At 67.8% G+C, this 25468-nt stretch overlaps 1 protein-coding gene and 1 long non-coding RNA gene across 3 annotated transcripts; one reads left to right on the top strand and one right to left on the bottom strand.

Moving 5' to 3' along the window:
• Window positions 1-674: 674 nt before the first annotated feature.
• Window positions 675-6725, bottom strand: LOC131276167 (uncharacterized). Its single transcript, XR_009183650.2, has 3 exons — window positions 6449-6725; window positions 5553-5844; window positions 675-978 (listed from the first exon to the last, which is right to left on the bottom strand). It is a non-coding gene; the product is annotated as an uncharacterized lncRNA (long non-coding RNA).
• On the top strand, window positions 2005-25149 carry ALS2CL (ALS2 C-terminal like). Of its 2 annotated transcripts, none has more exons than XM_058288763.2 (26): window positions 2005-2104; window positions 7740-7854; window positions 8611-8809; window positions 9091-9156; window positions 9476-9650; window positions 10046-10177; window positions 10893-11012; window positions 12350-12408; window positions 12500-12566; window positions 12931-13127; window positions 14435-14500; window positions 14854-14952; window positions 15067-15228; window positions 15803-15914; window positions 16835-16912; window positions 17424-17554; window positions 18626-18799; window positions 18913-19009; window positions 19176-19333; window positions 20412-20477; window positions 21370-21543; window positions 23098-23140; window positions 23847-23908; window positions 23990-24139; window positions 24473-24569; window positions 24701-25149. In XM_058288763.2, the coding sequence occupies exons 2-26, from the start codon at window positions 7752-7754 to the stop codon at window positions 24776-24778; spliced, it is 2865 nt and encodes a 954-aa protein (XP_058144746.1). In that variant the 5' UTR covers window positions 2005-2104; window positions 7740-7751; the 3' UTR covers window positions 24779-25149. The 2 variants fall into 2 exon arrangements, with proteins under 2 accessions (XP_058144746.1, XP_058144747.1); XM_058288764.2 differs by lacking the exon at window positions 2005-2104 and adding an exon at window positions 4419-4501.
• Window positions 25150-25468: the final 319 nt, after the last annotated feature.

Genomic DNA, 25468 nt, shown 5'->3' with positions numbered 1-25468 from the left:
GCCGCCCCGAGAGTGCCCCTGCTCCGCGCGGCTCCCTTCTCGGCTCACCTGCTCAGCGCGGCCGGGGGCTCACCTGGCACCGTTGTCCTAGGAACCCTCCTGCACGCAGGCACCACCACACAGGCTGCAGGCAAACTGATTCCAGCTTAAGATAGGAGGACACCCCAAAAGTCCTAGTGCAGTTTTGTTTGTTTTCTCAGTGCAGTTTTAAGCACCAGTGACCTCCAAGGTATAAAGCTACTGATTTACAGGCAAAACCACTTGAAAGTTATATGCATTAAATTTCCACGTTCCGCCCCCGATGAGGGCAAAAGTTGAGTGAAAAAATTAAAAAGGTATTATTCAACACCCACGACACAAAATAAGTGGAAAGATAATTTAAATAATGAGAATTCCAAATTACGTTCCTTGTATATTTGCAGCCCTAGCTCTCGGAAGTTGTTAAAGTTTAAAAGTAGGGAGCAGGTGTAGCTCAAGTGGTTGAGCACCGGCTTCCCATGGATGGCCTCCTGGGTGCAATCCCCAGTACCTCCTAGAAATAAAAATAAAAATAAAACCTCCTTTAAAATAAAGAAAAAATGGCAATATAGAATAAAAGCTCCTTTAAAAATAAAGAAAAAAATGCTCAAGAGGTGTCAGACCCCGGTTCAATGAGGCTTGGAGACAGACCAAAGTTCAGGCAGAAAGTTTATTAATCGCCAGCGTGGGGGGGTCAGAAGTGGGTCTCCAGCCGCCCTGTACAGCAGAGGGCTGCTTTCTATGCTCTCGGGCGTGGAAAAGTCCTGCTTAGCTTGGGGCTGCCTGGGGGGATGGGAGCAGGTGGAGGAGGGTGGGCGCCTGTTTCAGGATGTCCCTCTCCAAGAGGCAGGATGTTTGCTGTCATGGCGCTGGGTGTTCGGCAAAAGGGGGACACAGGTGTGAGTGGCTGCTTTTGGGTGAGCGGGAGCACGGGGTCATTTCTGGTTGGGACTGCTTGACCTACAAAGGAAAAGGAAAGAGAAGCAGAAAACTACACTAAGACTTGGGAGACGTGTTCCTAGTGGCAGCTGTGAGACCTCAGGCAGGCTGCTCAACCTCTCTGAGCTTCAGCCACTCATCTGTAAAATGCATAGAACTACAGTATCACGGCACCTGGGCCTTCAGTAAATGCCACGCATGACGATTACTGCTGGCACTGTTGTTAAAGGCCATGTAATAGTTCACTGAATGAAAACCCAATCACACCTTGCTCAGTCAATGGACATGTAGGTTGTCTGCAATTCTCCAACACTAAACAGCACGGGGAGATGGACACCCTGAACGCCAAAAGCCTTTTCCTTTCAAAGATGCTTTTTGGCATGGGGCATGACTCTTATCTCTGTCTTCTCTGCTCATGAGGAATGGAGGCCCAGAGAGGGGCTGGGTCCTACCTAAGTTCACACAGCACCTGGGGCACAGGCCTTTGCCCACGGCCAGTTCTGTTTCTGAACCTGGGAGACCCCCAGTCCTCCCCCCACCCCCATCAGATCTGGGGAGGCGGGGAGCTCTGGACTCCTCTGGCTCCCAGCCTGGCTCCTTGGAAGACAACGCTCCTTCGCTCCTTCGGGCACTGCGTGGACCTGAGCCCGCCAGTCCCTGCTCCTCCCGCGGGCTATTTTTAGCTCCTGCAGGGTTAGCAACCTTGGCAGAGGCAGTTGTGACTCTCTTTCCTGGAACCCAAAACGTCTGGGGCTCTGGGTCCGGCTCTGGAGAGGCCGGGGGTAGGGGCGAGGGCCGGCCCCCCTGCCCCCGCCTCCGTCGCCCCCCCACCCCGACTCAGAGCCAGGCGGGGGCTGGGATTGCTGGGACTCCGGCTGGGGAGGCGGGGCTGGGCAGCCCGAGCCGGGGCAGCGCAGGGCCTGCTGGGAGCCGGCTGGCCCTGACCTCCTTGGCCCCGGGCCTGGCCCAGAATAGCTCCGGGCCCGGGCCCAGGCGGGGGGGGTTCCCGGGTGCGCCCAGGCTGGCATCCAGGGCTCTCACGGAGCTGGGCGCACGCGCGCTTCTACACGCCGATGGTGTGCCTGGGCGTGAGCGGGGTCTCCAGCGCCACTGGCGTCGCCGACACACGGGTGTGCTCCCTGGAGCGGTACGTGAGTGTGTGTGCAAAGCACACGACCTGCCCACGTGTCCCCATGTACACGGCACCCCAGCCGCCCAGACTTGGACAACCCGGGGCCCTGCCCGTGCGTTCGGGCGGCACAAATGCGCGTGCACGCATTCCTGGGATTATGGAGTCATCGTGCGTGTGCGCACATCCATGGGGGGCTGGGCGGGGGCCCTTGCTGTGCTGCAGGGGCCAAGGGCGGGGGCCCCAGTGGCAGCACTACCCCCTGGCCCCAAGCCAAGGGCGAGCTGAGAGAGGGGCTGGGCAGGTCTTGCCCTGCTGGGGTGTGGCAGTGCCTGTGAGGCCACCCGGTGAATGGGGAGTGGGTGGGAGAAGACCGCCCCCCAACCCAGAGCTCAGGCAGCTCTCCGGTTCCCCTGGATGCGCCGGAGCAGGAAGTCTGAGCTCCGGGAGGAGCCCCAGGGGCCCGAGCCCGGGCAGCACAAACAGATGAGGACCTGAGGGCCGGGCAGTGGGCAGGGCCGGCGGGGATGCCCAGCCAAACCAGCAGGGCTCGGCCTGCTCAGACCCCGCCCTGCCCACTCCTGTCTGTCCCAAGTGGCGAGACCACACGTTCCTGGACAACCTTTCTCTCTCCCTGTGTGGCCAAAGTCACCCTCCAGCCCTTGGCCCTCCCTCCCAAGCCCCAGGGGTCCCCTGCCTCACTCCCACCCAGTCAGGGGGGCCCCTGTTCATCCTGGAAGGACGCTGGCCGTCCCCCCACCATGGCCCCGGGGCGCCCCACAAAAGGTGCCTTCAAGGCCATTTCTCCAGCAGGGCCCCGTGAGGCTCAGGGGCCAGCCCGGGCTCTGCTGCTCCCCACTCCCCGCAGACACCCGGGGTCCCGCAGAGAAGCCTCTGGAGGCCTGCGTCGAGCGTGGAGCCCGAGGTCCATTCCACCTGCCGGGGCAGCAACTGTGCCTGGCCCACGGAGACCTGGGGTGGGGACAGTCACACAGGCCATCAGGGATGTGAGCAGGGAAGGGGGACCCCATGCCTGGAACCTGGAGGTGGGGGACGGAGGGATCCTCCCAAAGTCTTGACCCCTGACCAGGGGGCGCAGAGCTCGCCTGTGAGGCAGGCAGGCATCTCGGGCCCCAGGGACAGTGTGGTCAGGCAGGGTGCCTGGCTTGGGGTGGCAGGCCTTTGGGTGGAAGGCAGGCAGGGGCCAGGGAGGCAGGGCCTGTGGGTGGCCACCCCTTGGGGTGCGGGCAGTGCAGGCAACAGGAGGCCAGAGCTAGGGCAGAGGACTTGAGGTGTGGGGTGGTGGGGGAAAAGGAGGGCTCCCCAGGATGAGGATGCACGAGGAGGGTTGGGGGGCTGCCGGTCACCAGGAGGGGCCCGAGGCCTGAAAATTCTCCAGCCTGCTTGGGGCTGGGTCAGCTTGGCAGAACTCAAGGGCCCCCGTTCTGCCCTCGCCCATCTCTGGACCTGGGCCTTGTTTCTCAGGCTTACAAGGGGCGCGCTGGGGGCCGTGGGACGTGAGGGGGCGCTCCTGGAAGGGGGGGGGCGGGGCACACGGGTTGGCGCCGCGGTCCCTCCCCGTCGGGAGCAGCCCTCCCCATCTTCTCCAAGGTCGCCGGTCTTGGCGCCGACACGCTGGCTGCACACCCCGCAGGGCGGTGCCGGACCTACGAGGGGGTGAAGCGTGGGCGTCCCCAAGGTCACACGACGCCGCGGGAGGCCGGCCCAGGGGGTCGCGGGGCCGCCTCGGCGCACCCTCGATCCGCGGCGGGGTTCACCGACCCCCCAGTGCTCCCCCTGAGCCGGCCTCGGTGACTCGGCACAGGTCGGGGCGCTCATGCAGTGCGCCCCAAACCCGCAGAGAATCTGGGTCGGAGGGCGGGGGCCTCCGGGAGCACGAGGTCTCCCCCCGCACGCTGCTCGGAGCCCCTGCAGGGGAAGCGAGGAGGGGAGGGGAGTCTGCGTGTGGGCGTGTGTTTGCGGGGCGCGGAGGGGTCAAGACCCCACTTCCCTGCCTGGCCTCGCTGGGCCCCAGGAGCCTTGGCCCTGGAGGGCGCAGGAAGGAGACCTCGAGGAGACGGACGCGGAGATCCGCCTCCCAGGAGGCCGGCCCGGCCCCGCCCCGCCCCGCCTCGCCCCGCCCCGCCCCGCCCCGCCCCGCCTCGCCCCGCCTCGCCCCGCCTCGCCCCGCCTCCCAGAGGCGCTCGACGAGAGGCGGGCCCGGACGAGACGGGGCGGGGCCAGGGCGGGCCCGGGCGAGACGGGGCGGGGCAGAGGGCGGGGCCGGGGCGGGGCCGAGGGCGGGGGCGGGCCCGGGCGAGACGGGGCGGGGCCGGGGCCGGGACCGAGGGCGGGGCCGGGGCCGGGCGGTGAGCGCGGAGCCTCCCTGGAGCCCCGCGCGGAGCACCCGCTCAGGTAAGGGTGGAGGGTCCACCGCTCGTGCCCCCCTCGTGGGGCTCGGGGGCTCTCGCCTTGGCACTCCCCGCGGCGCCTCAACCCTCTGCGGAGCTCCCCCCGGGCTTTCGGGCTCGTCGCTCGAGCCGCGCCGCCCTTGTGCCCCAAGGTGGCCCGCCTGCGGCCGAGGGGCGCCCTGCGACCGCGCCCCGGGGCCTCCAGCCCTCTTCGAGGCAGCCCGAGGAGGGGGCGTGGGGCGATTCCGGGCGGAAGGACCGAGAAGCCCCGCAGGGGGAGCTGCGGACAGGGGTCTGCGGGCAAGGGGAGCTGAGGGCAGGGGGAGAGCAGGCAGGGCGCTGCGGGCAGGGGGTGCTGAGGGCAGGGGGTGCTGAGGGCAGGGGGGCTGCGGGCAGGGGGTGCTAAGGGCAGGGGGGCTGCGGGCAGGGCGGCTGCGGGCAGGGCGGCTGCGGGCAGGGGGAGCTGAGGGCAGGGGGAGAGCAGGCAGGGCGCTGCGGGCAGGGGGTGCTGAGGGCAGGGGGTGCTGAGGGCAGGGGGGCTGCGGGCAGGGCGGCTGCGGGCAGGGGGTGCTGAGGGCAGGGGGGCTGCGGGCAGGGCGGCTGCGGGCAGGGGCGTCTGCGGGGGGACCGGCGCCGGGAAGTGCCTGGAGGCTGGGCCGGCTGGCGGGCTGGGAACTGTGGTGGCTCTTGGGCCCGGGCAGGGCAAGAGCCAGGAGGTGCGCCCTGGGCAGGAAGCGTGGAGCCTCGGAGAGGCGGAGGGAGGCCGAGTTCAGGCCCCCCTGCCCCCCCGCCCCCCCCCCCGCGAGCCCTCCCCCACCTGTCCACCCCCAGGCCCTGATCACACAGCAGCAGGTACAGCTTCCCTGCCTGTCCAGGCCGGGAAATACCAGAGTGGGTGCCATGACAGGGTGCGGCCAAGGGGCCTGAGAGAAGGCAGGGGGAGGCCCAGGTGACCCTCCAGGAGGGCCCCGAGAGTGGCTGGGGCCCAGGAATGCAGGAGCCAGAGCAGGTCTGGCTGCTGGTTAGATCGCCATGGGGACTGGCAGCTGACTCACCTGGGCACGCCAAGGCTGGCGGGTTCTGCCCTCACCCGCCCGACAGTGAGCTTCAAGGCTGCCTGGGAACAAGGTAGCAGGCTAGGCCCTGCCGGGAACTTGCTGTGTGCTCTCAGGAAGTGGCCCAGCCTCTCTGAGCCAGCGAGCTGAAGGGAGACTGATGGGGCTGGGAGCCAGAGGCCTGGGACCAAGCCTCTGGCACAGGGTGTCTCTGAGCCCTCCTGTCATTCCTGGGCCTCAGTTTCTCCATCTGTACATTGGGTGCAGCCTGCTGCCAAAGTAACCTTGAGGGCTGAAGGGAGGGAGCGGGTGAGGAGGCTGCGTCCTGGACCAGAGGAAGGTGGGTTGGGGGCGGGCCTGGGGGTTTGGGAGGGGAGTACCCCTGCTGGGTCGCCCTCCGGTTAAGGTTCAGCACCGCCTCCCTCCCTCCCCCCAGGTGCACACGCCACATGTTTGTGCCTGGCCTGTTCCTGCCCTCTCACTCCAGGATGATGCCCACATCCCCTGGGCACCCCCAGACCTGTCCCCCAGCCTCAAATGCAACCTTCCCGCCACCCCACCAGCCGGGCCTAGCCTCTGGCCTTTCCTCAGGATGGCATGACTCAGTTTCCCAGGGTTAGAGGTCCCCCAGTGACCGGCTGCCAGCCTGGGTCTGTGGGACTCACCCCGAGGGGCCCCAGGAACCCCCATTTTATAGAGGCAGTGACTGAAGCCCAGAGAGGAGCAGGACTGTGGACGAGCCAGGCAGGGCCGCGGCCATTCTCGGCCCCACGGTCAGAACCGGGCAGGGGCCAGCCCCGTCGGGGAGAGGTGGGCAGAGTCTGAGCAGAGAGACCCTCTCCAGGGGTGGCCTCGGCCGGGGTGCTGGGGTTCACCCTTCCCAGCCTGCGAGTCACCTGCTGCGGGTTCTCTTCTTCCCACTGCCCGTTCCGCTCCCCTGGCATCCGTGCCTCCCAGCCCAGACGCAGGGCTGAGGTCGTCTCCTGGGGGGCCTTTCTGGTCCACCAGTTTCTGGAGCCGTGAGCGAGCGGCAGGTGGGCGTGCGCACCTGGAGCCTGGGCCGGGCTCCCCTGCGTTGACCGGGAAGCCCCCGCCTCCCTGGGGCTGGAGCCGCCTGGGCACAGAAGATGGCTGCGGCGGAGCTGCGCGCCTTCCCCTTCCTGCCTCTCCCTCCTGCCCCCGCCCCCCCCACAAAGCAGCAGGAAAGGTGGGGCAGGAATGCCGGGCCAGGCACTTGGCCAGAGCTCCAGGCACCCGCCCCACTCCACCCCAGAGCGAACTCCCTGCGAGTCATGGCTCTGCCAGGAGCCTGGGGGCCCTGTGGGGTCTGGCAGCCCCGGGCAGGGCACGGGGAGGCTGGGACCCCTTCCCTTTGCTCTTCAGGGCCTGTGCCCGCTGCCTGTCATCGGCTGCCCCACTGGCCATGCCCCCGGCTCCGCCCAAGCGTCCTAACTCCAGAGGCTCCGAGTGCCAGAGCCGGGCAGAGGCTGGACCTGAGGGTCTTGGGCCAAAAGGCCTTCCCACTCCCAGCCTCAGAGGCCTGATCAGGTCACCCGGCAGGAAACCTCCTCCCCCAAGGGACAGCCCCAAGGTCGGGGCGGGGGGCATCCAAAGGAGGCCGCACGCCCGGAGCCTGTGCTCTTGCGTCCCCCTATCTGCGTGCGGTGTCTTCCTCTCCACCCAGCCTTCGTGGTTCCGGCAGGAAGCCTCCAGACTCCCCTTCCTCCCACAGGCCTCTCCTTGCTTGCACAGCCCTGTCAGATGACCGGGAGCCCCAAGTCACAGCCTCTAGGACAAGGCTGGACCCCTCTGAGAGCATATCCCTGTCTCCAGAGACTCAACCGAGAAGAGTCCCACTAGAGTAATCAAAGTACCACTAGATGTTACCCTGGGCACTGGGGAGCCGCAGTAGGTGTTGGAGCAGGCCAGAATGGACTCGAGGAGTGTCTGACCTTTGGAGAAAAAGAAAAGAGATGCCCTCCTTGCGGTTCTAAGCCTTCTTTCTCGCTCTTCCAGCTCCCTTTAGCTGGGCCTAAAGGCAAAGAGGAGGACAAGATCAGCGGCCAGTCCAGGTGCCCTGGGCTCGGCGCTCAGTGCCGATGAGGAGTGGCCACGGGCCTGGCTTCCAGGAACCCGTCCTGAAAATGATAGGGCTGACCCTGCCCCGCTAACCTGTGTCCCGTACAGGAGGCCCTGGCCATGTGCAGCCCCGAGGAGGTGGCCCTGCTGCGGCTGGAGGAAGTCTTCTCAGCCACCCTCGCCCGTGTCAGCAGCCTCGTCCTTCAGCCCCTGCTCTTGGCCAGTGAGTCCGGGGTCTCCAGTGGTGGGGACGGCAGGCCCGGGCCCAAGGCCAGGACTCCTTCCTTACCACGCCCCCGAATCACAGGTTTCACAACCTCAGGTGGGGGGTGGTACTTGGTGTGGCGTCTTCTGATGGACCTGGGCCCTGGCCCTGGTTGTTGGCTGCCCCCTTCCCGGGGATCTGAAGGGCCATGTCGGGAACCCGTGTCCTGGCCAGACCCAGATGACATGCAGGCCAAATCCCACCCCATCCGGGGCACAGGCCTGGAAGCCGCCCTCTGCCTGCTTCCTCGTCTTGCTCCCACCAGGGCACCTGCTGGGGCCAGGGCAGGCCCCACCTGCAAGGCAGGTGTCTGTGTTTCATGTCACTGCTGAAGATCGGGTCCCTGTCTCTCGGGACCCCCGTGTGTCTGTGAAGTGGCAGAGGCTAGGTGACCCTCTGAACGCCACATTCTGGATCCTGGGAGTCCAAGGACAAGAAACCAGAGCTCTCGGGGTCTCAGTACACTGCATCCCTGGCTTACCAGCTTTGTTCAGTGAGGAGGTGGACACTGCCCCCTCTTCCAGCCTGCCCGTTCTCCACCAAGCCGGGGGACACCTCCACTCCAGGCCTGTCCCGAGGACCTCAGGGGTGGGGACGCGGCTGCAGGGCTGTGGGCTGCCACTGGCCCTCGTGTGGCTGCTGGGGCCTCCGTACTGCCGGGGAGGTGGGGGGACCACGTCCGCTCCTCACAGCGGGGCCGTGCTCCTGCCCCAGCGCCAGAGCCCGCGGATGCCCGGGCCCGGGAGTGCCTGCGGCTCTTGCAGCAGCTGCACAGGAGCTCCCAGCAGCTCTGGGAGGTGACGGAGGAGAGCCTGCGCTCGCTGCGGGAGAGGCTGCGCTGCCCCGACGCCGTCGGCCTGGACGGCCTGCTGCTGCTGCGCGGCGCCGACCGCATCCTGCAGGCCCACGTGGAGTAAGGGCCAGCGCGGGGCTGGGGCTCCCTTGGGGTCCGCATTGCCTGGGCGCGGGGGGTTAGCGGGGAGGCGGGCCCTCTCGAGAGCTTTGGGGCCTCCCCAAGTGCAAGCTTGAACCGTCTAGCTGGGTCGGCACTGGGGGTCACCAGCGTCCAGAGCCAGGCCACCATGCAGGGGGACCACAGCCGCTGGGGGGGGGTGGGATCTGGGGAGCCCACGGGTAGGAGCCTGGGTCTGGAGCGCGGGCCGCACCTGCAGGGCTCCGGTGCGCTGCCTGCAGGTACATCGAGGCCTACACGGGCTGCGTGGTGGTGCAGGCCTTCCAGAAGGCGGTCAAGAGGAGCAGGCGAGTCGGGGTGGGCTGGCGGGCCTCTGGGGGGTGGGGGTGCCTGGGAGGGGAAGCCTCGGAGGCCCCGTGGCCCCCCTGGAGCGCTGCTCCCGCTCTAACCTGCACTGATAAGGGCAGCCTGGAGGCAGGGGAGGGGGGTCATGCCTGCGCAGAGCCAAGGTTTGCCCGGCCTGTCCCGTCCTACTCAGACCCTGCCGCGGGGTCCGCCGTGTCGGCTGGGGGCTGGCCCGGGGGAGAGGGGGCAGCCGGGGCAGGGAGGCGCTGGCGGGGGGGCTGGACCAGAGGCGGGGAGCCTGAAGGCGTGTGTGCCCCCCAGCGAGTACTGGCGGGGCCAGCGGCAGGCGCTGCGGCAGCTGCTGGCGGGCACGGGCTCCGAGGGCGCCGCGGGCACCGCGGGCACGGCACTGGCCCAGGTCCTCCGCCAGCCGCTCGCCCAGCACCTGCAGCAGTACGTGCTCCTCCTGCTCAGCCTCAGCGACACCGTCGGGGAGGTGGGTGCCGGCCCCCGGCAGAGCCTGCCGCCCGCGGGGGAGCCGTTAGAAAGCAGAGGCAGGGCCCGGGCACGGGGGTGTGTGGGGGGCTCGGCACTTCCCTGGGGCCCTGCCAGGGTGAGGGGGCATCGGAAGACGTGGGTCTGCCTGGTGGTCTTAGTGGATCACAGCCCTGCCCCGGTAGACCCGGTGAGGACTGGGTGTGAGGGATGGTCCTGACTCCCCTGGGGGACCCCCACGCCCACCCCCTGGGGGGAGCAGGAGCGCCAGCCGCCCTCAGAGAGGAAGGGGCAGACTTCGCCGGGTCTCGGGCCTCCTGACCGGCTGCGGCCGGGGCGGGGAGGCCGTCACCGGGCGGGGAAGGGCCGCACAACCCCTCACCGGCCACCCCACAGCACCATCCTGCCCGGGAGCTGGTGGTGCGGGCAGCCGCGCTCTTCGGGGACCTCCAGTTGTTCATGCGGCAGGCGCTGGACCAGGCCGAGGCCACGCAGGCGCTCGGGCCCACCCTGGGCGGTCGGCTAAGTGTGAGTTCGGGGCCTGAGGGCCGGTTAGGGAAGGGGCTTCCCCGCTGCCCCCCGGACGCGGGCCTGCGGAGGGTGCGAGCTGCTTGCGTCGCTCTCCGTGCCTCAGTTTCCCCGTCAGGAGAGGGAGCGGGTGGCTGACACTGGTGGCTCCGGGTCCCTCCGTGAGCCAGCCTCACCCATTTGCCTGGCACTCCCGGCTGGCTGTCGGGAGGCGCGGTCAGCCGGGCCACGCCCAGAGTGGGGGGGGTGTCACCAAACACTTGCACCCCTGCATCGCTGCCCCCGTGGCGGGTGCTGCCTCTGCAGCGAGGAGAGGGCGTGGTCCTCAGGGAGCCCTGGGATGAGGCCAGTGGACAGTGGCAGGACAGGCAGGGTGGACAAGCATTGCCAGGGGGAGACGTGACTGCAGAAGGCCGGGTGGGAATTTGTGGGCGCTCGGTGGGGGCCGTGCGCAGGGACAGCGCGGGGCAGGCGAAGCAAAGCTGTGCTGCCCTGTGCGAGTGGCCAGGGATGACCCCCAGCCTCGGACCCCCTGTGCCCTGCAGCGGGAGTCCTGGGAGTCACCCCACTTCTGCAGGGGGCGGCCTCCGGGAAGGGTCTGGATGTGGAGGGCGGTGCAGGCGGCGGCATGGCCGTCGGTGGTGCGGCCGTCGGTGGCGCGGCCGTCGGCTTCCGGGGCAGGGGTGCTGAGCCTTGGGCCTGCTCACCCCCCCAGGATGTGCTCTGCACCCCTGCCCACCGACTCTTACAAGACAGCCAGGACGTGCCCGTGACGGTGGCGCCGCTGCGGGCTGAGCGCGTGCTGCTCTTTGATGACGCCCTCGTCCTGCTGCAGGTTGGAGCAAGGCCTGCCTGGGGGCTGGTGGGAGGAGGGGTGGAAAAGGGACGAGCCCCTGAGAGCGAAACTTGGCCTTGGAGAGCTGGCCGGGGGCAAAGGCCAGAGAGCTGGGCTGCGGGCGGCCAGCTGGGAGCCGTGGGCGCTTCCGGAAGGAGCAAGGGCCACGGCAGGACGCTGCCCTCGCCCGTCCCGGCTTCAGCCCCTCCCAGCTGGCATCCTCGGTGACCGTCTTCACTTCGGTTTCCTTATCTGAAAATTGTTAGTTTCAGGGATGCACAGAAAATAACTACCAGAGGATAAGTGTCAGCCAGTTGGTCCTACAGCAAGTAGAACCCTTCTGCCTTAGACAAGAGGGGAGCCCGCGGGAGGTCGTGGGCGGCCTGCGGGGGCCGGGGAGCCTGGACCAGCCACGCGGGGCTTGGACGAGGCTTCTGGAGCGCGGCACCATGTGGGCGCAGGGCCTGGGCTCTCTGCTCTGCAGCGCTCAGGAGGGAGCCGGCCGGGCTCCGGCCGTTGCCACCTGGCTGTGCTCAGGTCCCCTGCGTGTGCGCTGCCCTCGCGGCACCCTTATGACTCCTTGGCCCGCTAGCAAGTCAGTCTGGAAGTCCCTGCTGTTGTGGTCGGGAGGCCCAGGAGGGACCTGAGTCTCCTGGTGCCTGGTTGGGGTCTGTCCCGGTTAGCCTAAGCCTCCTCACTCCTGCCTTTGCACTCTGTGCTCCACACGCGCCCAGGAGGTTTTGAACGCTCCAAGCCCTTCTGCCTCTGGACCTTTGCACCTGCTGCCTCCTCTGCCTCACTCACCCTCGCTCTCGGCCTGTGCCTAGGCCTGCTGCCTCCTCCTCCGGGAAGCCTTCTGCGGCACCGGGGCCGTGACCGAGCTGCCCCGGGCCAGGTGGGAGGGGGACGCTCAGGCCACCTCTTAGAGCGGGGTGGCACGGCGTTGAAGGAGCAGCCAAGCAAAGGTTCAGGCTGAGGAGCGTCTGGGGCAACCCCGGAAGGTGCGGCTGTGACGTGGGGCTGTGAAGAGGGCCCAGAGCCCAGAGTCCAGAGCGGGCCAGGAAGGCCTTGGCGGTCAGGCTCAGTGCCGAGGCCTCCACCCCCGCAGCAGGGCGTGGCGAGGTTTCCGGCAGGGCCGACGGCCTTGGAGCTGTGCTTCCAGGAGGCCACTCTGGTTGGCAGAGGGGACGGGAGGGCGCGGGCTGGGCCGGGCAGACATGCCGGGGCCTCGGGGCTGGCCCGCCGGCCTAAGCAGCCCGGTGCCTGCGTTGGCCCGGCCCAGCGGTGCCATGAGCAGCCGACTCGATGCTCCTGCTGACCCCACGCTCGTCCTCCAGGGCCACAGCGTCCACTCCTTTGACCTGAAGCTGCTGTGGCTGGAGCCTGGGCAGGACGGGTGAGCCATCCCCTCCGTGGGCTCCCACCTCAGGGCTTGGCCCCCCACGCTGGGCAGGGCCTGAGCCTGCGCGTTGCCTCCGTCCACCCAGGCGTGCCTTTCGCCTCGTCACACCTGAAGACGAGTTCTCCTTTTGCGCCAAGGACCCCCAGGGCCAGGTGAGCGAGGGTGGGCTGTGGGGGGTGAGGGGAGGCGGCAAGGGGGCAGGGGAGGGCAGACATGTGCAGCCTTGGAGGGGCTCCGCGGGTGCAGGAGGAGGGGCTGCCAGGGCTCGGGGGTCAAGGGCAGCGGGAGCTGGGGCCTGCCAGGGGTCAGGTATCAGAAGAGGAGCCAGGTTTGGGACCTGGTGGTTCCTGCCCCCTGGGCAGGCCCAGAGGCTGTAGGGGAGGGTCAGGCTGGCCGGCCGGCCCTGGCCGCAGATCGGGGAGCTGGGGAGGTCACCCCAGGCGACAGAGTGGGGGAGGGGGCCGGGAGGCTCGCGGCCTGGCCCCGCAGGCTCCCGCCCCGTGTCCCTCCTCACAGGCTGTCTGGCAGTGGAAGGTGGCCCAGGCAGTGTGCCAGGCCCTGCGTGGGAAGAAGGACTTCCCGGTGCTGGGGGCCGGCCCGGGGCCGCCCGAGCCCCCCGCCTGCCGCTGCGGGGCGTACACCTTCCGCGGGGAGGGCCGCCTCTGCCAGGCCACCTACGAGGGCGAGTGGTGCAGGGGCAGGCCGCACGGCAAGTAAGTGGCCGGGGCCCGGGCTGGGCGAGGCAGGCTCCCCCGGCCTGCGGGTTCCTGGCCCACCAAGGAGGCACGATGACCCCACCCCCCCTCTGGAGTTGTCCTGACCCTGCACCCCCGCTAAGGCCGAGGTACTCGGTCCTGCCCCTATAGGTGACCTCACGGGGGCAAGCTGGACCCCCCAGAGCCACTGACCAGGGCATGCTGTCTGTCCCCCAGAATCTCCATGTCCACCTGGGGACTTTTTTTTTTTTTTAAGATTTATTTTATTTTCTTTCTCTATCCCCCGCCCCATGTCCACTCGCTGCATGTTCTGCTGTTTCTGCTTGCACCCTCGGTGGCACCAGGAAACCGTGTCTCTTTTTGTTGCATCACATTGCTGCGTCAGCTCTCCCTGTGTGTGGCGCCACTCCTGGGCAGGCTGCACTTTCTTCCCACTGGGCGGCTCGCCTTACGGGGCGCACTCCTTGTGCGTGGGGCTCCCCTACACAGGGGACACCCCTTGTGGCACGGCACTCCTTGTGCGCATCAGCACTGCTCATGGGCCAGCTCCACACGGGTCAAGGAGGCCCGGGGTTTGAACCCTGGACCCTCCATATGGTAGGCGGACGCTCTACCAGTTGAGCCACGTCCGCTTCCCTGCCTGGGGACCTCGATGCCGTGGCGCTAGGGGCGGGGCAGGCCTCAGGTGTGGGCCTGCAGCGCCGACCAGTCTTAGGGGACGTGGCAGTTCTCACCGACGCAGCCCTGCCCGGTGGGGCAGAAACGGCTGGTGCATGTTCTCTCTCCGTGGGCCTCACGGGCGCCTGGGGGAGGGTTGTTGGCCCATTTCAGAGTTGCAGAAACTGAGGCTGGGAGCCTGGCATGGCCCATGGGCAGGGCAGGCGGATTTTAAAATAGATGCTCCCTGCCTGCTGCAGCTGGGAAAACCGCGCGTGGCGGGGGGGGGGGGTTGCGCTCCCAGTACCCGGCCTGCTTCCAGAAAGGTCGTAAGAGGCCTAGGGGCAAAGAGCAAAACCCATGTCAGAAGGCGGGGGCAGTAGAGAGCCCCCGACCAGCCTTTGCCACCGGCGTGAGCAAGCAGGGGTGCCGGGCTCCCCCGGCAGGGGCCGAGCCCCACGTGGCGCTGGAAGAAGGGCTCAAGGGGCATGTGGGGGCTGGGTGTTCAGCCAGGGAAGTCCAGGGGGGCACCTGGCAGTCAGGGAGGGGAGGCCCCCAATTAGAGCCTGAGACTGAGGCCCTCTGGGGGTCCTCGAGGGGGCCGGGAGGGCCTGGCGGTCTGAAGCTGGGACCTCCCCTCGTTCCAGGGGCACCCTGAAGTGGCCGGATGGGCGCAACCACGTAGGGGATTTCTGCAGGGGCCTGGAGCACGGGTGAGGCCGGGCGGTGGGAGGGTGTGGGCCGCTCTCCCTCCCGCCCTGGTCACCAGATCCCCGAAGCTCAGGCAGGAACGGGGAAATCGCCTGGTTGAGGCCCCCTCGGTGTACACAGGGGAAACTGAGGCCCTGCATGGGTGGGGGGTTCTCAGCTTGAGGTCAGGGAGGGTGGTGGTCCCGGGAGCAGGGGAGGGGGGGCTGCCCTGAGAGGGGCCCCTGGGAGGAAGAGGGGGACTCTCTCCGTCCCCCGAGAAGGCGCCCCGCGGTAGGGGCGGGCTGCGGCACGGGGCGGGGGGTGCGGCGGGACCACCCAGCCATGCTGACGCCCTCCCCGCCCCCGTGCCCGGCAGCTTTGGCATCCACCTGGTGCCCCAGGCTTCTGAGGACAAGTTCGAGTGTTACAAGTGCCACTGGCGGGAAGGCAGCATGCACGGCTACGGCATCTGTGAGTAAGTGACCCCGCAGCCCGTGGTGTGGGGGCTGGTCCTGGGTGGCTCGTCCCCTGGGCTGGGCACGTCCCCTGGCCTGGGCTCCATGAGGCAGGGCTGGCTGTGACTCTGCAGGTACAGCACCGACGAGGTGTACAAGGGCTACTTCCAGGCGGGCCTGCGGCACGGATTCGGGGTCCTCGAGAGTGCCCCGCAGGCCCCCCGGCCCTGCAAGTACACCGGCCACTGGGAGCGGGACCAGAGGAGCGGCTATGGCGTGGAGGATGACAGAGAGAGGCGAGTGCCCTGCGGCCACTGCCCCTCCCCAGCACCGCGGGCCGCAGTCCACCCTGGTGGGGGGGTCCTCTGGTCAGCAGGCCATCCTGCTGTTACCCAGGGCCTCTCGGGTCCCCCCTCTTGCTCCCCGCTCTCTGGGGCGTCGCGGGCTCTCTGCTGGGGCACTGGGACCCCGTCTGCGCCCTCTCCCGCGGCCGGCCCCAGGGACGGGTGTTCCCGGCCTGCGCCGCCTCCCCCTTGGCCATCGCAGCCCTCCCACTTGACCTTGTCCTTGGCCTGGCCCGCGAGGCCCTGCCGGCTCCTCTGGCCTCCCTGCTGCCCGCTTCCCACGGGCCTCTCCGTACGCCTCCCGGGGCGCGCACGCCTGGCTCTGCGCGTGTGTGAATCGCACCCCCGCTCCACCTGCCCCTCCTGCCACCGCCCTGGGGACGCGGCCCAGGGTGCTGTCCCCCCGCAGACTCCCCCCTGGGGTCCCCAGCCTCACCTGCCCCTGTCTGAACTGAGTGGGTTCGGCGAGGCGTGCGGCCGGTGTGGGAATTCCCGATCAACGCGGCCGCGTCCCCTCCTCCCGCAGGGGCGAGCGCTACATCGGCATGTGGCAGGCTGACCAGCGGCACGGCCCGGGGGTGGTGGTCACCCAGGCGGGTGTCTCCTACCAGGGCACCTTCCAGGCGGACAAGATGCTGGTGAGTGACCCGTGTGTGGCCTGAGCTGCTTTTCCCGCTGTGCCCGGGCCCAGGCATGAAGCTGCGCAGTGGTCTTCCCTGGTCCTGGGGGCAGCCGGAGCCGGGCAGGAAGCCAGCTCTGCCGCCCACCTGTCTTGGCTTTGGCCGAGTTCCTGCCCCTCCCAGCCTCAGTTTCCCCGTCGGTAACCCAGGTTAGTAGTCCTTATCGCGGCGCAGCGGAACAGTGGGGTGACGGTGGTGCCCACTGCCTCGACGGCTGGCCGCGGCTGAGCCCCCAGCGCCATCTCCTGTGACCCTCCCAGGAGCCCTGCAGGCCGACGCCCTCGTTCCTGGTGGACGCGTGACGCACGCGGGGCTCGGGGGTCAGGGCCTGCCCGCTGTCGCACGCGACTGGACGGCAGAGCCGAGACGCACCCCCAGGCGCCCGGCGCGTGCCTTGTCTCATGCACCCCGCATGGAGGAGGGCTCGCGCCAATGGCGCATGTTGGTTATCTCGGCTGGCTTGTTTCTGCCCTGCTCTGTTCTGGGAGGAATTGGAGGAGGACTCTAAGGAACGAGGGAAAAAGGGCAAGAGAAGGCACCTAAGATAGGTGCAGAAATAAGTAGGCACAGCAAACTGGCTCTGAGCTTCCTGGTGGCCAAGGCAGCGCGGGCACCTGATGAGATGTGCCCCAAGGCCAGTGAGGGGGAAGCAGGGAAGGTTCCAGAGAGGGTCCAGCACTCCCGGGTCCCAGGTGCTAGGAGAGGCCCCGGCGGTGAGGAGGCCCCGGGTGGGACTTAGGGTACCCAGGGACAAGGTCCTGGGCCGCGGTGCCCCAGACCTAGCCCCGGGTCCCTCTGCCCATGGCCGGTGCCCCCTCCCCCTCCTGCCCTGCCCCCAACCTCCCTAGAAGCCCCGACGCGCCCTGCTTCCTCCCCAGGGCCCCGGGCTCCTCCTCTCTGAAGATGACTCCCTGTACGAGGGCTGCTTCACCAGGGACCTGACCATCACGGGGCGGGTAAGGGCCCCCGAGCCCCCGCCGCACACGCGCCCGGCCCTGGCGGGGGTCTGTGCCTGCGCCCCTTGACTGAGCTGACCCGGGGGGCGCAGTTAGGTCCCCCTGGGGCCCTTGAAGTGGGGGGGCTGTTTTGGTTTAGAAATGATGGGGGACACAACCGGCATCTAACGGGTGGAGGCCGGAGGGTGCTGTGCCTGGGAAAGCCCATGCGGCAAGGAACTGCCCCCCAGGCCTCCCCCTGCCTCGGGACCCCCTCCAGCCCCACGGTGGTGGCTGTCCCCACCCCACTCTGTCCCATGGGTCTCCTCCCCCTTGCCACTCCCCCCATCTCAGAGCAGCCACTGGGTGGTGGGCACAGCGTTCGGGGGCTCCTGCCCCTCAGGGCGGGGCGGATGGGAATGGATGTGGGGAGCCCACCCGCCGGCCCCTGGCCTCTGTGGCCGGATGGGGGGGCCACTGGACAGACGGCCAGGCCGACAGAAGGCCTCCTTGTGTCCCGTCTGGCCTCCAGGGCAAGGTCACTTTCCCCAACGGCTTCACCCTGGAGGGCTCTTTCGGCGGCGGGGCAGGGAGAGGACTGCACGCGCAGGGCGTGCTGGACACGGCTGCCCTCCCCCCGGACCCGGGCAGCACCTGCAAGCGGTGAGAGCCGGGGGATGACTCGGGGCTCATCGCGCGTCTCGTCTCCGCCTCCTCTTGGCACGTTAGCGAGCCCAGAGAAGGCCACAGGAGGCACACGACCTTCCACTCAGACTCCTGGAATCGAGGAACCTGCATGCCACAGAAAAATACCAGTTACTGGCTTTGCATAGATAACTCTGCTTTTTTTTCCAGGAAGAATATGAGGTATTTTACAAAACAAAAAAACACCAGTAAAAGAGGAAATAAAAGTAGGAGACAAGCTTAAAAGGAAGGCAGGCAGCAGTTATGATTGAGCATTTGCCTGGCTGAGTTCCCTGCCAGCCAAGGGGAAGAAGGAAACTTACCAAGTGGCATCACTGTCCTCCCTGTCGTGGGGAATTTGAGAGGGCGATAGACTTCTGTTCCTTTGGGGACAGCGTTCCTCCTCGGAAAACTGTAGTTCAGGTGTTGATTCTTGCCATGTCCCTTGAGGAAGGCCTGGCGTTGCACCACGGAGGGAGCCTGTGTGGGTGGTCCTCGCGTTGCCTGGCCGCCCAGCGTTGCAGATGTGGGGACAGGGTGCGACTGACTGCTTGCTCCATCGTCCCCACGGGCTTCCCTCCCTGGCACCGGGGGCTGGGAGTGGATGGCACACCTTAGGGGCGTGATGACAGCCTGGGGGGGCACAGGTGTGGGATGACCTGTGCGTCCCCCATTGGGCAGCGTGACCTCCGTCCCCCAGACACAGACTCCTGGGCCTGTCGGCCAAAGGGGACTCAGCCTCAAGAAGTGGGGCTCACGCCTCCAGGTCTGGTGGGAAGGCAGAGTGGGGTGTCATGACAGGGGAAACCTGGACTTGGGGTTCTGGTCTCTGAGCCCAGGCTCTGCTCTGGACTTGGGGCCCCAGCTCCCCAGGGCTGCTGCCTTCCTGCCTCCAGCCTTCCCGGGGTCTGTATCCCAGGCTCTCTTCTCCGTCACGGTAGATCCCCTCCCTCCTTTCTCCTCCTGGAGCCTTCATGGTCAGCCCCACCCACCCATTCTTGCCGGCTCTGGACCCTGTGCGCCAGCTCCGTCTCTCCCGCCCCCGCGCAGGCAGCTGGGACGGGGTGTCCTGCCCGTGGAGAGCCGCTGGCAGGGCGTGTACGGCCCCTTCCAGGACTTCGTGCAGGCCGGCTGCCCCGGGGAGCTGCAGGAGGGCCTGCTGGGCTTCCACGTGCAGAGCTCCAGGGAGCTGCGCAAGTCCCGGGAGTACCTGTGCTGCGACAGGTGAGGCGCGGGTGTGCGGGCACGCGCCCGCTGGCTGGTGTCGGGGTGGGCGGGGGGTCCTCCCGGGGGAGGGGCCGGGCCAGGCATGGGTGAGGGACGTGTGTGGTGCCCAGGACGCCCCATGAGGACGGCCCGGGCAGCGTGGAAGAGATGCTGGAGGAGCTGCTGCGGCACCGGGAGCCCAGAGCCCTGCTGCAGTACCTGGGGAAGGTGAGGGCCTCGGGGAGGGCGGCCGAGGCGAGCTGCTGGCCGGGGGCGCGGCCCGTGGGGGCCTCGGGGTCCCCGCCGGTGGGACGGGGGCAGCCGTGGATCCTCGTCTGGGCGCGCGGGCTCCAGCCCCGGGCGTCAGGCGCCTCGTGTCGACGCCCTGCACCAGGCTCTGAGCAACGCGCTGCACCCCCTGGGGAAGCTGCTGCGGACCCTGACGCTGACCTTCCAGGCCACCTATGCAGGCGTCGGCGCCAACAAGCACCTGCAGGGCATGGCCCAGGAGGAGGTGAAGCAGCATGCCCGCGAGCTCTGGGCCTCCTACAGGTGAGCTCCGTGGCACCTGGGGACAGCCGCCACCCCGCACCCGGGCAGAGGTGGTACCTCCACCCTAGGGTGGGTGACGAGGAACCAGAGGGTTGGTCAGTGAACAGAGGGGTAGAGGGTGGGGAGATGAGAGCGAGGACCCGGTCGCAGCCCTCGGCCCCAATCCAGCCTCCAGCCAGTTCCTGGACTGAGCCCTGATCCTCAGGGAACTCTATCCCCACTTGCACTGTGCCCTGATCCTCAGGGAACTCTACCTGCACTGCAGGCTGAGCCCTGATCCCCAGGGAACTCTGTCCCCAGTGCAGGCTGAGCCCTGATCCTCAGGGAACTCTATCCCCACTTCCACTGTACCCTGATCCTCAGGGAACTCTACCCGCACTGCAGGCTGAGCCCTGATCCCCAGGGAACTCTGTCCCCGCTGCAGGCTGAGCCCTGATCCTCAGGGAACTCTATCCACACTGCAGGCTGAGCCCCGATCCTCAGGGAACTCTATCCCCACTTCCACTGTGCCCTGACCCTCAGGGAACTCTACCCGCGCTGCAGGCTGAGCCCTGATCCCCAGGGAACTCTGTCCCCAGTGCAGGCTGAGTCCTGATCCCCAGGAAACTCTGTCCCCACTTCCGCTGTGCCCTGATCCTCAGGGAACTCTACTTGCACTGCAGGCTGAGCCCTGATCCCCAGGGAACTCTGTCCCCACTGCAGGCTGAACCCTAATCCTCAGGGAACTCTACCTGCACTGCAGGCTGAGCCCTGATTCCCAGGGAACTCTACCTCCACTGCAGGCTGAGCCCTGATCCTCAAATCAGATCACATCTTAGGCCCAGGCTGAGCTGGGACTGGGACTGATGTGACCCCATCAAACATATTGTAGATAGGAACCCTGCTGCCACCATTCCCTCTGTTGCTGGGGTTTGAGGATTCTCTGTGCTGATACGCTGTGTCTGGGAGGCTGGACTCTGCAGGGCATGCTCCATGGTTCCGAGAGGCAGAACCCCCCGGGCTCTCCTGTGGCACTAAGAGAGTGGACCTCCCACTTCCGTGGGACGTGGCAGCGCGCCATCCCTCTTCTGCTTTGCAGGGGTCTGCTGCGGGTGGCCTTGCAGCGGAAGGGCCAGACCCTGGAGGATGAAGACGCAGAGACGAGGTGACCAGCCCAGGCCCCGGGGTCTTTGCAGGGTCTTCTGTCCGGGTGCAGCCGGACCTAGTTCCAGGGAGGCCTTGTGCTCCTGGGGCTTCCCTCGGGGGGCAGGGAGTGCCCCTGGGGAATGGTTGGGGCCCGTGTTGTCGGCCAAGTCTTGCTCATGGCCCATTTGTGGATCAGCCTGGCTTGTGACCCGACGCCTGCCCGTGAGCAGCCAGGGAGGGGCACGCCCAGTGCAGCGGAAGCACCTTTATTTTCAACGCGTTACCCCAACCTCATCTCTTGGTGCTTGGAGAGTGAGAGCCCTCCAGGCCCCTCCTCCCCGCACACAGATTGGAGAACTGAGGCCTGGCCGGAGTGTGCCTGAGGTCACAGAGAGCGGCGGTTAGGCGGGTCATTGAATCTGTCCCCTCCAGCCCCCGGACACTGGACCCCACAATCTGCCTTCAGACCCCAGCCCCAGAGATGCCCCTGATCAGACAGGCCTTTCTGTCCCTGGGCTGCAGAGGGGAGGGAAGGCTAGACGTTAGAGAGAACTGTCCCCTGGAGTCCTGGGGAGCTCGGCAAACCAGGATGGCTGCTGAGCGCTTTGCTGGGGTCACTTGTCCATCAGGGGCTTTGCATTCGGACAGGAGGGGCTCCAAGTCCTGCCCCACCTGCTGTGTTGGTTTTGAACGTCCAGTGAGCGTGGGCGGCCGCAGCTACCAGCTGGAAGAGTGATGAGCGAATGAGACTGGGCTTGGGAAGGGTGGCGTGGAGGGGGCTGGAGGCAGGGACCCTGTTGGGGGAGCAGGGGTTCCGTGGGCTCTTTGAGAGGTGGCCCCATAGAGAGCGCGCCACCCCCTGGGCCCGCACCCTGCCAACCCCGGTGCCCCTCCCCCGGGCTCTCGTCCAGGGACCTGCGGGTGCACGGATTGGTGCTGCCCCTCGTGCTGCCCAGCTTCTACCCGGAGCTCTTCACGCTCTACCTGCTTCTTCACGAGAAGGAGGACGGCCTCTACAGCCAGGGCATTGCCAGCCTGAGCCTCTTCCCCGACACCAAGCTGCTGGAGTTCCTGGAAGTGCAGAAGTAAGACCCTCACCGCCATGCCACGTTCGCCAGGGCTCTTGGGGTCGCAGAGAACACAGACTCAACTCAAGCGCTTCAGTTAAAAAGGGGGAAGGGTGCTGAATGCGCTCCTGAGCCTGGGAGGCCCCAGGGGTTATGCGTTCAGGTCTGGCTGGATCTAGGTGCTCCAACACAGGAGACAGGGGAGCGCCCTCTGTTCCTCTGGCTCCCGCTTGCGGTGACAAGCACGGCAGCGTTCAGCCGAGTCTGCTCTCCCGGCGGGCCCTGGCGCCTCCGCCCCAGCAGCTCCGCAGAGCGCCTGGACGCGCTCCGGCCTGGCCTGGGTCCTGAGCCCGCCTCCGAACCCTGGCTGTGGTTCCCCCTGGCTGGGCCTGCCCGGTGCCCACCACTAGGGCTGCGGCAAGGCCCCCTCTCTGGGCCCTTGGACTGAGGGGGGCATGGGGAGGTCCCCAAAGGGCTAGTCCAGGAGAGGGTCAGGCGGGCGTCCACCACATGCAGGAGCAGCACCTCCTGCTGGGCCTCCTTTCCAGCCTCAGCCCAAAACCCAGCGTCCCCGCGCCCTGGTGCTCGTGTCCCTTTTGGTGCCCATGCCCTGCCCCCTGATGCCCATGCCCCACCCTCTCATGCTCGTATCCCCACCCACTGGTGCCTGTGCCCGCCCCCTGGTGCCCATGCCTCGCCCTCTCATGCTCGTATCCCCACCCACTGGTGCCTGTCCCCGCCCCCTTGCCTGTGCCCCGCCCCCTGGTGCCCATGCCCCGCCCTCTCATGCTCATATCCCCACCCACTGGTGCCTGTCCCCGCCCCCTTGCCTGTGCCCCGCCCCCTGGTGCCCATGCCCCACCCTCTCATGCTCATATCCCCACCCATTGGTGCCTGCCCCTGCTCCCTGTGCCTGTGTCCCCGCCCCCGGTGCCCGTGTCCCTGTCCCCTGGCACCCATGACCCCGCCCACGGGCACCTTGCTCCGCCCACTGGCACCTTGCCCCACCCCCTGGTGCCCATGCCCCGCCCCCTGGTGCCCAGTAGCCTCCCTGCCCCCTGGAGGACGCCCCCGTCCCTCCACTCTCGCGTCTCCATGGCCACGTGCACCTTCACACCCTGCTCCTTCTGTCTCGGTGATGCCTCCCTGCCCGCAGCCCCCCAGCTTCTCCTCCCCCCCCTTCCCGCTGCCCTGGTGCCCCTCCTCCACGCTGGCCTCCCGGCCCCGCCCCCTGGCCCCTGCCCCTCGTTGCAGCCGCTGCCATGCTTCTAGGCTGCAGTGACGGCCGCATCCCTCCCTGCCCCCTGCGCCGGCTGCCTTCGCCTCCGGAACAGTTTTTGCCCCCCAGCTCTCTTGGCGCCCGCCGTGACTGTGCCCGCGCAGGCCCCAGGCTGGAGTCCTGCCCCTCCTCGTCCTCGCCAAGTTCAGCGCGTGGTTCAGGGCCAGGGAGGGCTGCTTCTCCAGCAGGGTGCCGCCGGGCCCTCCCTCCCCTCCCGGCACTCACACTCGGCACCGTTGGGGCCTGCTCTGTCAAAGCCTTCTCGTCCCGCTGTCCCACCCTTTTAATTTCAGGCACCTGTGGCCCCTCAAGGACCTCACTCTAACGACCAATCAGGTGAGGGTTGGATCCATTACCTGCACCAAGAAGGGGGCGGGGCAGGAGGCCTGAGCCGGGGCTGCAGCCGAGAGGTGGCCCGGGGCTTCCAGGGGTCCCCCCGCCTCGACGTGGCTGGTGGGGGCCGTGGAGGAGCCAGGCAGGGGCAGGGGTGAGGGGAGATGGGGGTCCACCCCTTTGCCGGCTCCTCGCCTTGGGCCAGGTGCTTGCTCTCGGGTCAGCGTCCCCTGAAAGAGGCCACGCAGGGGCTGCCTCTGGGGTTGGCAGAGCGGGCAGTGGTTCTCCATGCCTGCCTGACCAGCATTGGAACCTGCTAGAAAGGCAGGCTCCTGGGCCCACCCAGACCTCCTACCCAGGAGCCCACGGGGTGGGCCCAGGAACCCTCAGGGGACTGAGAGCCCCTGACTGGGCACTCAGAACAGGTGGCACCCCGTGGCCATCGGCTGTTATGGTTATCTTCCTCTTGGAGGTCGGTTACCCCATTTCACATTTGGGTAAACTGAGGCCCGCAGTGGCACTGTGACTTGTCCTGGGTCACTCAGCCCTTGGGCCCAGGGCTCCGCTGAAGGTGTGGCTGGCAGGGTCCAAGCTAAGGGACCAGGAAGGGGTGGGTGGCAGGGGACTCAAGCCCCAGGAGGGAGGGATGTGACAGATTTGGGGGGCTGCGGCCCCCTCCAACCTGCCTCCCCCCTCTCCCCCCCTGCAGAGACACTCCCTGGTCAGGGACAAGTGCTTCCTGTCGGCCACCGAGTGCCTGCAGAAGATGATGTGGGTGCGGCCTGCCCGGGGCGGGGAGCGGGGCGCGGGGGGTCCGGTGGCACGAGCCCAAGGGCCCACTCGCCCCTGCAGCACCACGGTGGACCCGCGGGAGAAGCTGGAGGTGCTGGAGAAGACGTACAGGGAGATCGAGGCCACTGTGTCCCGCGTGCTGGGCCGGGAGCACAAGCTGCCCATGGACGACCTGCTGCCGCTGCTGCTCTACGTGGTGGCGCGTGCCCGGTGAGCCCCCTGCGTGGCGGCGCGTGCCCGGTGAGCCCCTGTGCTCCCCAGCCGGGGCCGCGGGGCAGCGGGGAGGGGAGGGGAAGGAGAGGAGGGCAGGGGAGGGGAGGGGAGGGCAGGAGAGGGGAAGGGAGGCTGTGGCTGAGGAGGGGAGGGGAGGGGAGGGGAGGGGAGGGGAAGGAGAGGAGGGGCGGCTGTGGCCAGAGAGGGGAGGGGAGTGGAGGGGAGGGGACGGCCCACCCCCTGGTCGCCAGCCGGACGCCCTCCCAGCTGCCTGTCCCTGACTGCCCCCCTCCCACTCCCCCTCCCTCTCTTGGAGGGGTCACTCCCCAGAATCCAGCACTTGGGGGCCGAGATCCACCTGACCCGGGACCTGATGGACCCCAGCCACGCAGGGGGCCTGTACGACTTCCTGCTCACAGCCCTGGAGGTGAGAGGAAGAGCCTTCCCCGGGACCCCCCGGTGCTGCCCCTGTTAAAAGGACGAGGGAGGGGCGGGGGGGTCCACCCTGGGCCCGGGAGAGGCGTGAAGGGGCCGCGCCTGAGCCCGCTCTCCCCACAGTCCTGTTACCAGCACATCCAGAAGGAGGACATGCGGCTGCCCCGCCCGGGCCGCCACCAGCCCTGGGAGGCCTGGTAGCTGCGCGGCCTGCGGGGCCCAGAGGGACGTCCCGGCCTCCCGTGGGCACAGCCCCGGCCCCTCACCGCCCCGGGCGTGGGGGGCAGGACAGGCCCCGGCAGGCGGCTCCCAGAGGGGGCTGGACGTCGTGTTCCAGGCAGGAAGACTTCGCTGCGGCCCTCCGTGGGGGGCGGCCAATGCTTGGGACCCCCGCCGCCACGCGCCACACCGGCCCAGGAGAAAGACGCCGTGGCCTGTGGCAGCTCGCGGGCCGGGAGCCCCTGGCTTCTAGCCTGAGCCTGGCTCCCAAATCACTTGAGTCTGGGGGCTTCACTGCCACCGCCTGTGAAGTGGCCGCCAGGACGGTCCATAAAGGTCTGTCCTGCCGTCTCGCTGGATTCTGAGGTCCTTCGGGAAGTCCGACTTCGTCTTTGGGTGTCACTGAAATTCTCGTGTCCCTGTTGGTTGCCTTCTGTGTCTCCATTCGTGGTCAAAAGGCTCCAAGCCACAAGCGACCGTCCCCTGGGGCTGCCTCCCGGGGGTGCTCTCCTGGGACCCGCCGCCCCCAGCTCTGCCCGGGGCCACGCTGGCCTCCCAGGGCCGCGGGGCAGGGAGAGCTCCGGGCCAGCCCTGCCCTCGCCAGGGGTGCGGGTGAGGGGGCTGGAGGTCTCGGGCCGCAGGCCACTCTCATGTGGGGTGGACGGCAGTGCT

This window comes from Dasypus novemcinctus, chromosome 26 (assembly GCF_030445035.2).
Source record: "Dasypus novemcinctus isolate mDasNov1 chromosome 26, mDasNov1.1.hap2, whole genome shotgun sequence".
Lineage (NCBI taxonomy): Eukaryota > Metazoa > Chordata > Mammalia > Cingulata > Dasypodidae > Dasypus > Dasypus novemcinctus.
The sequence above is the reverse complement of the archived record's forward strand: the minus strand, read 5'-3'. Positions and strand labels throughout refer to the sequence as shown.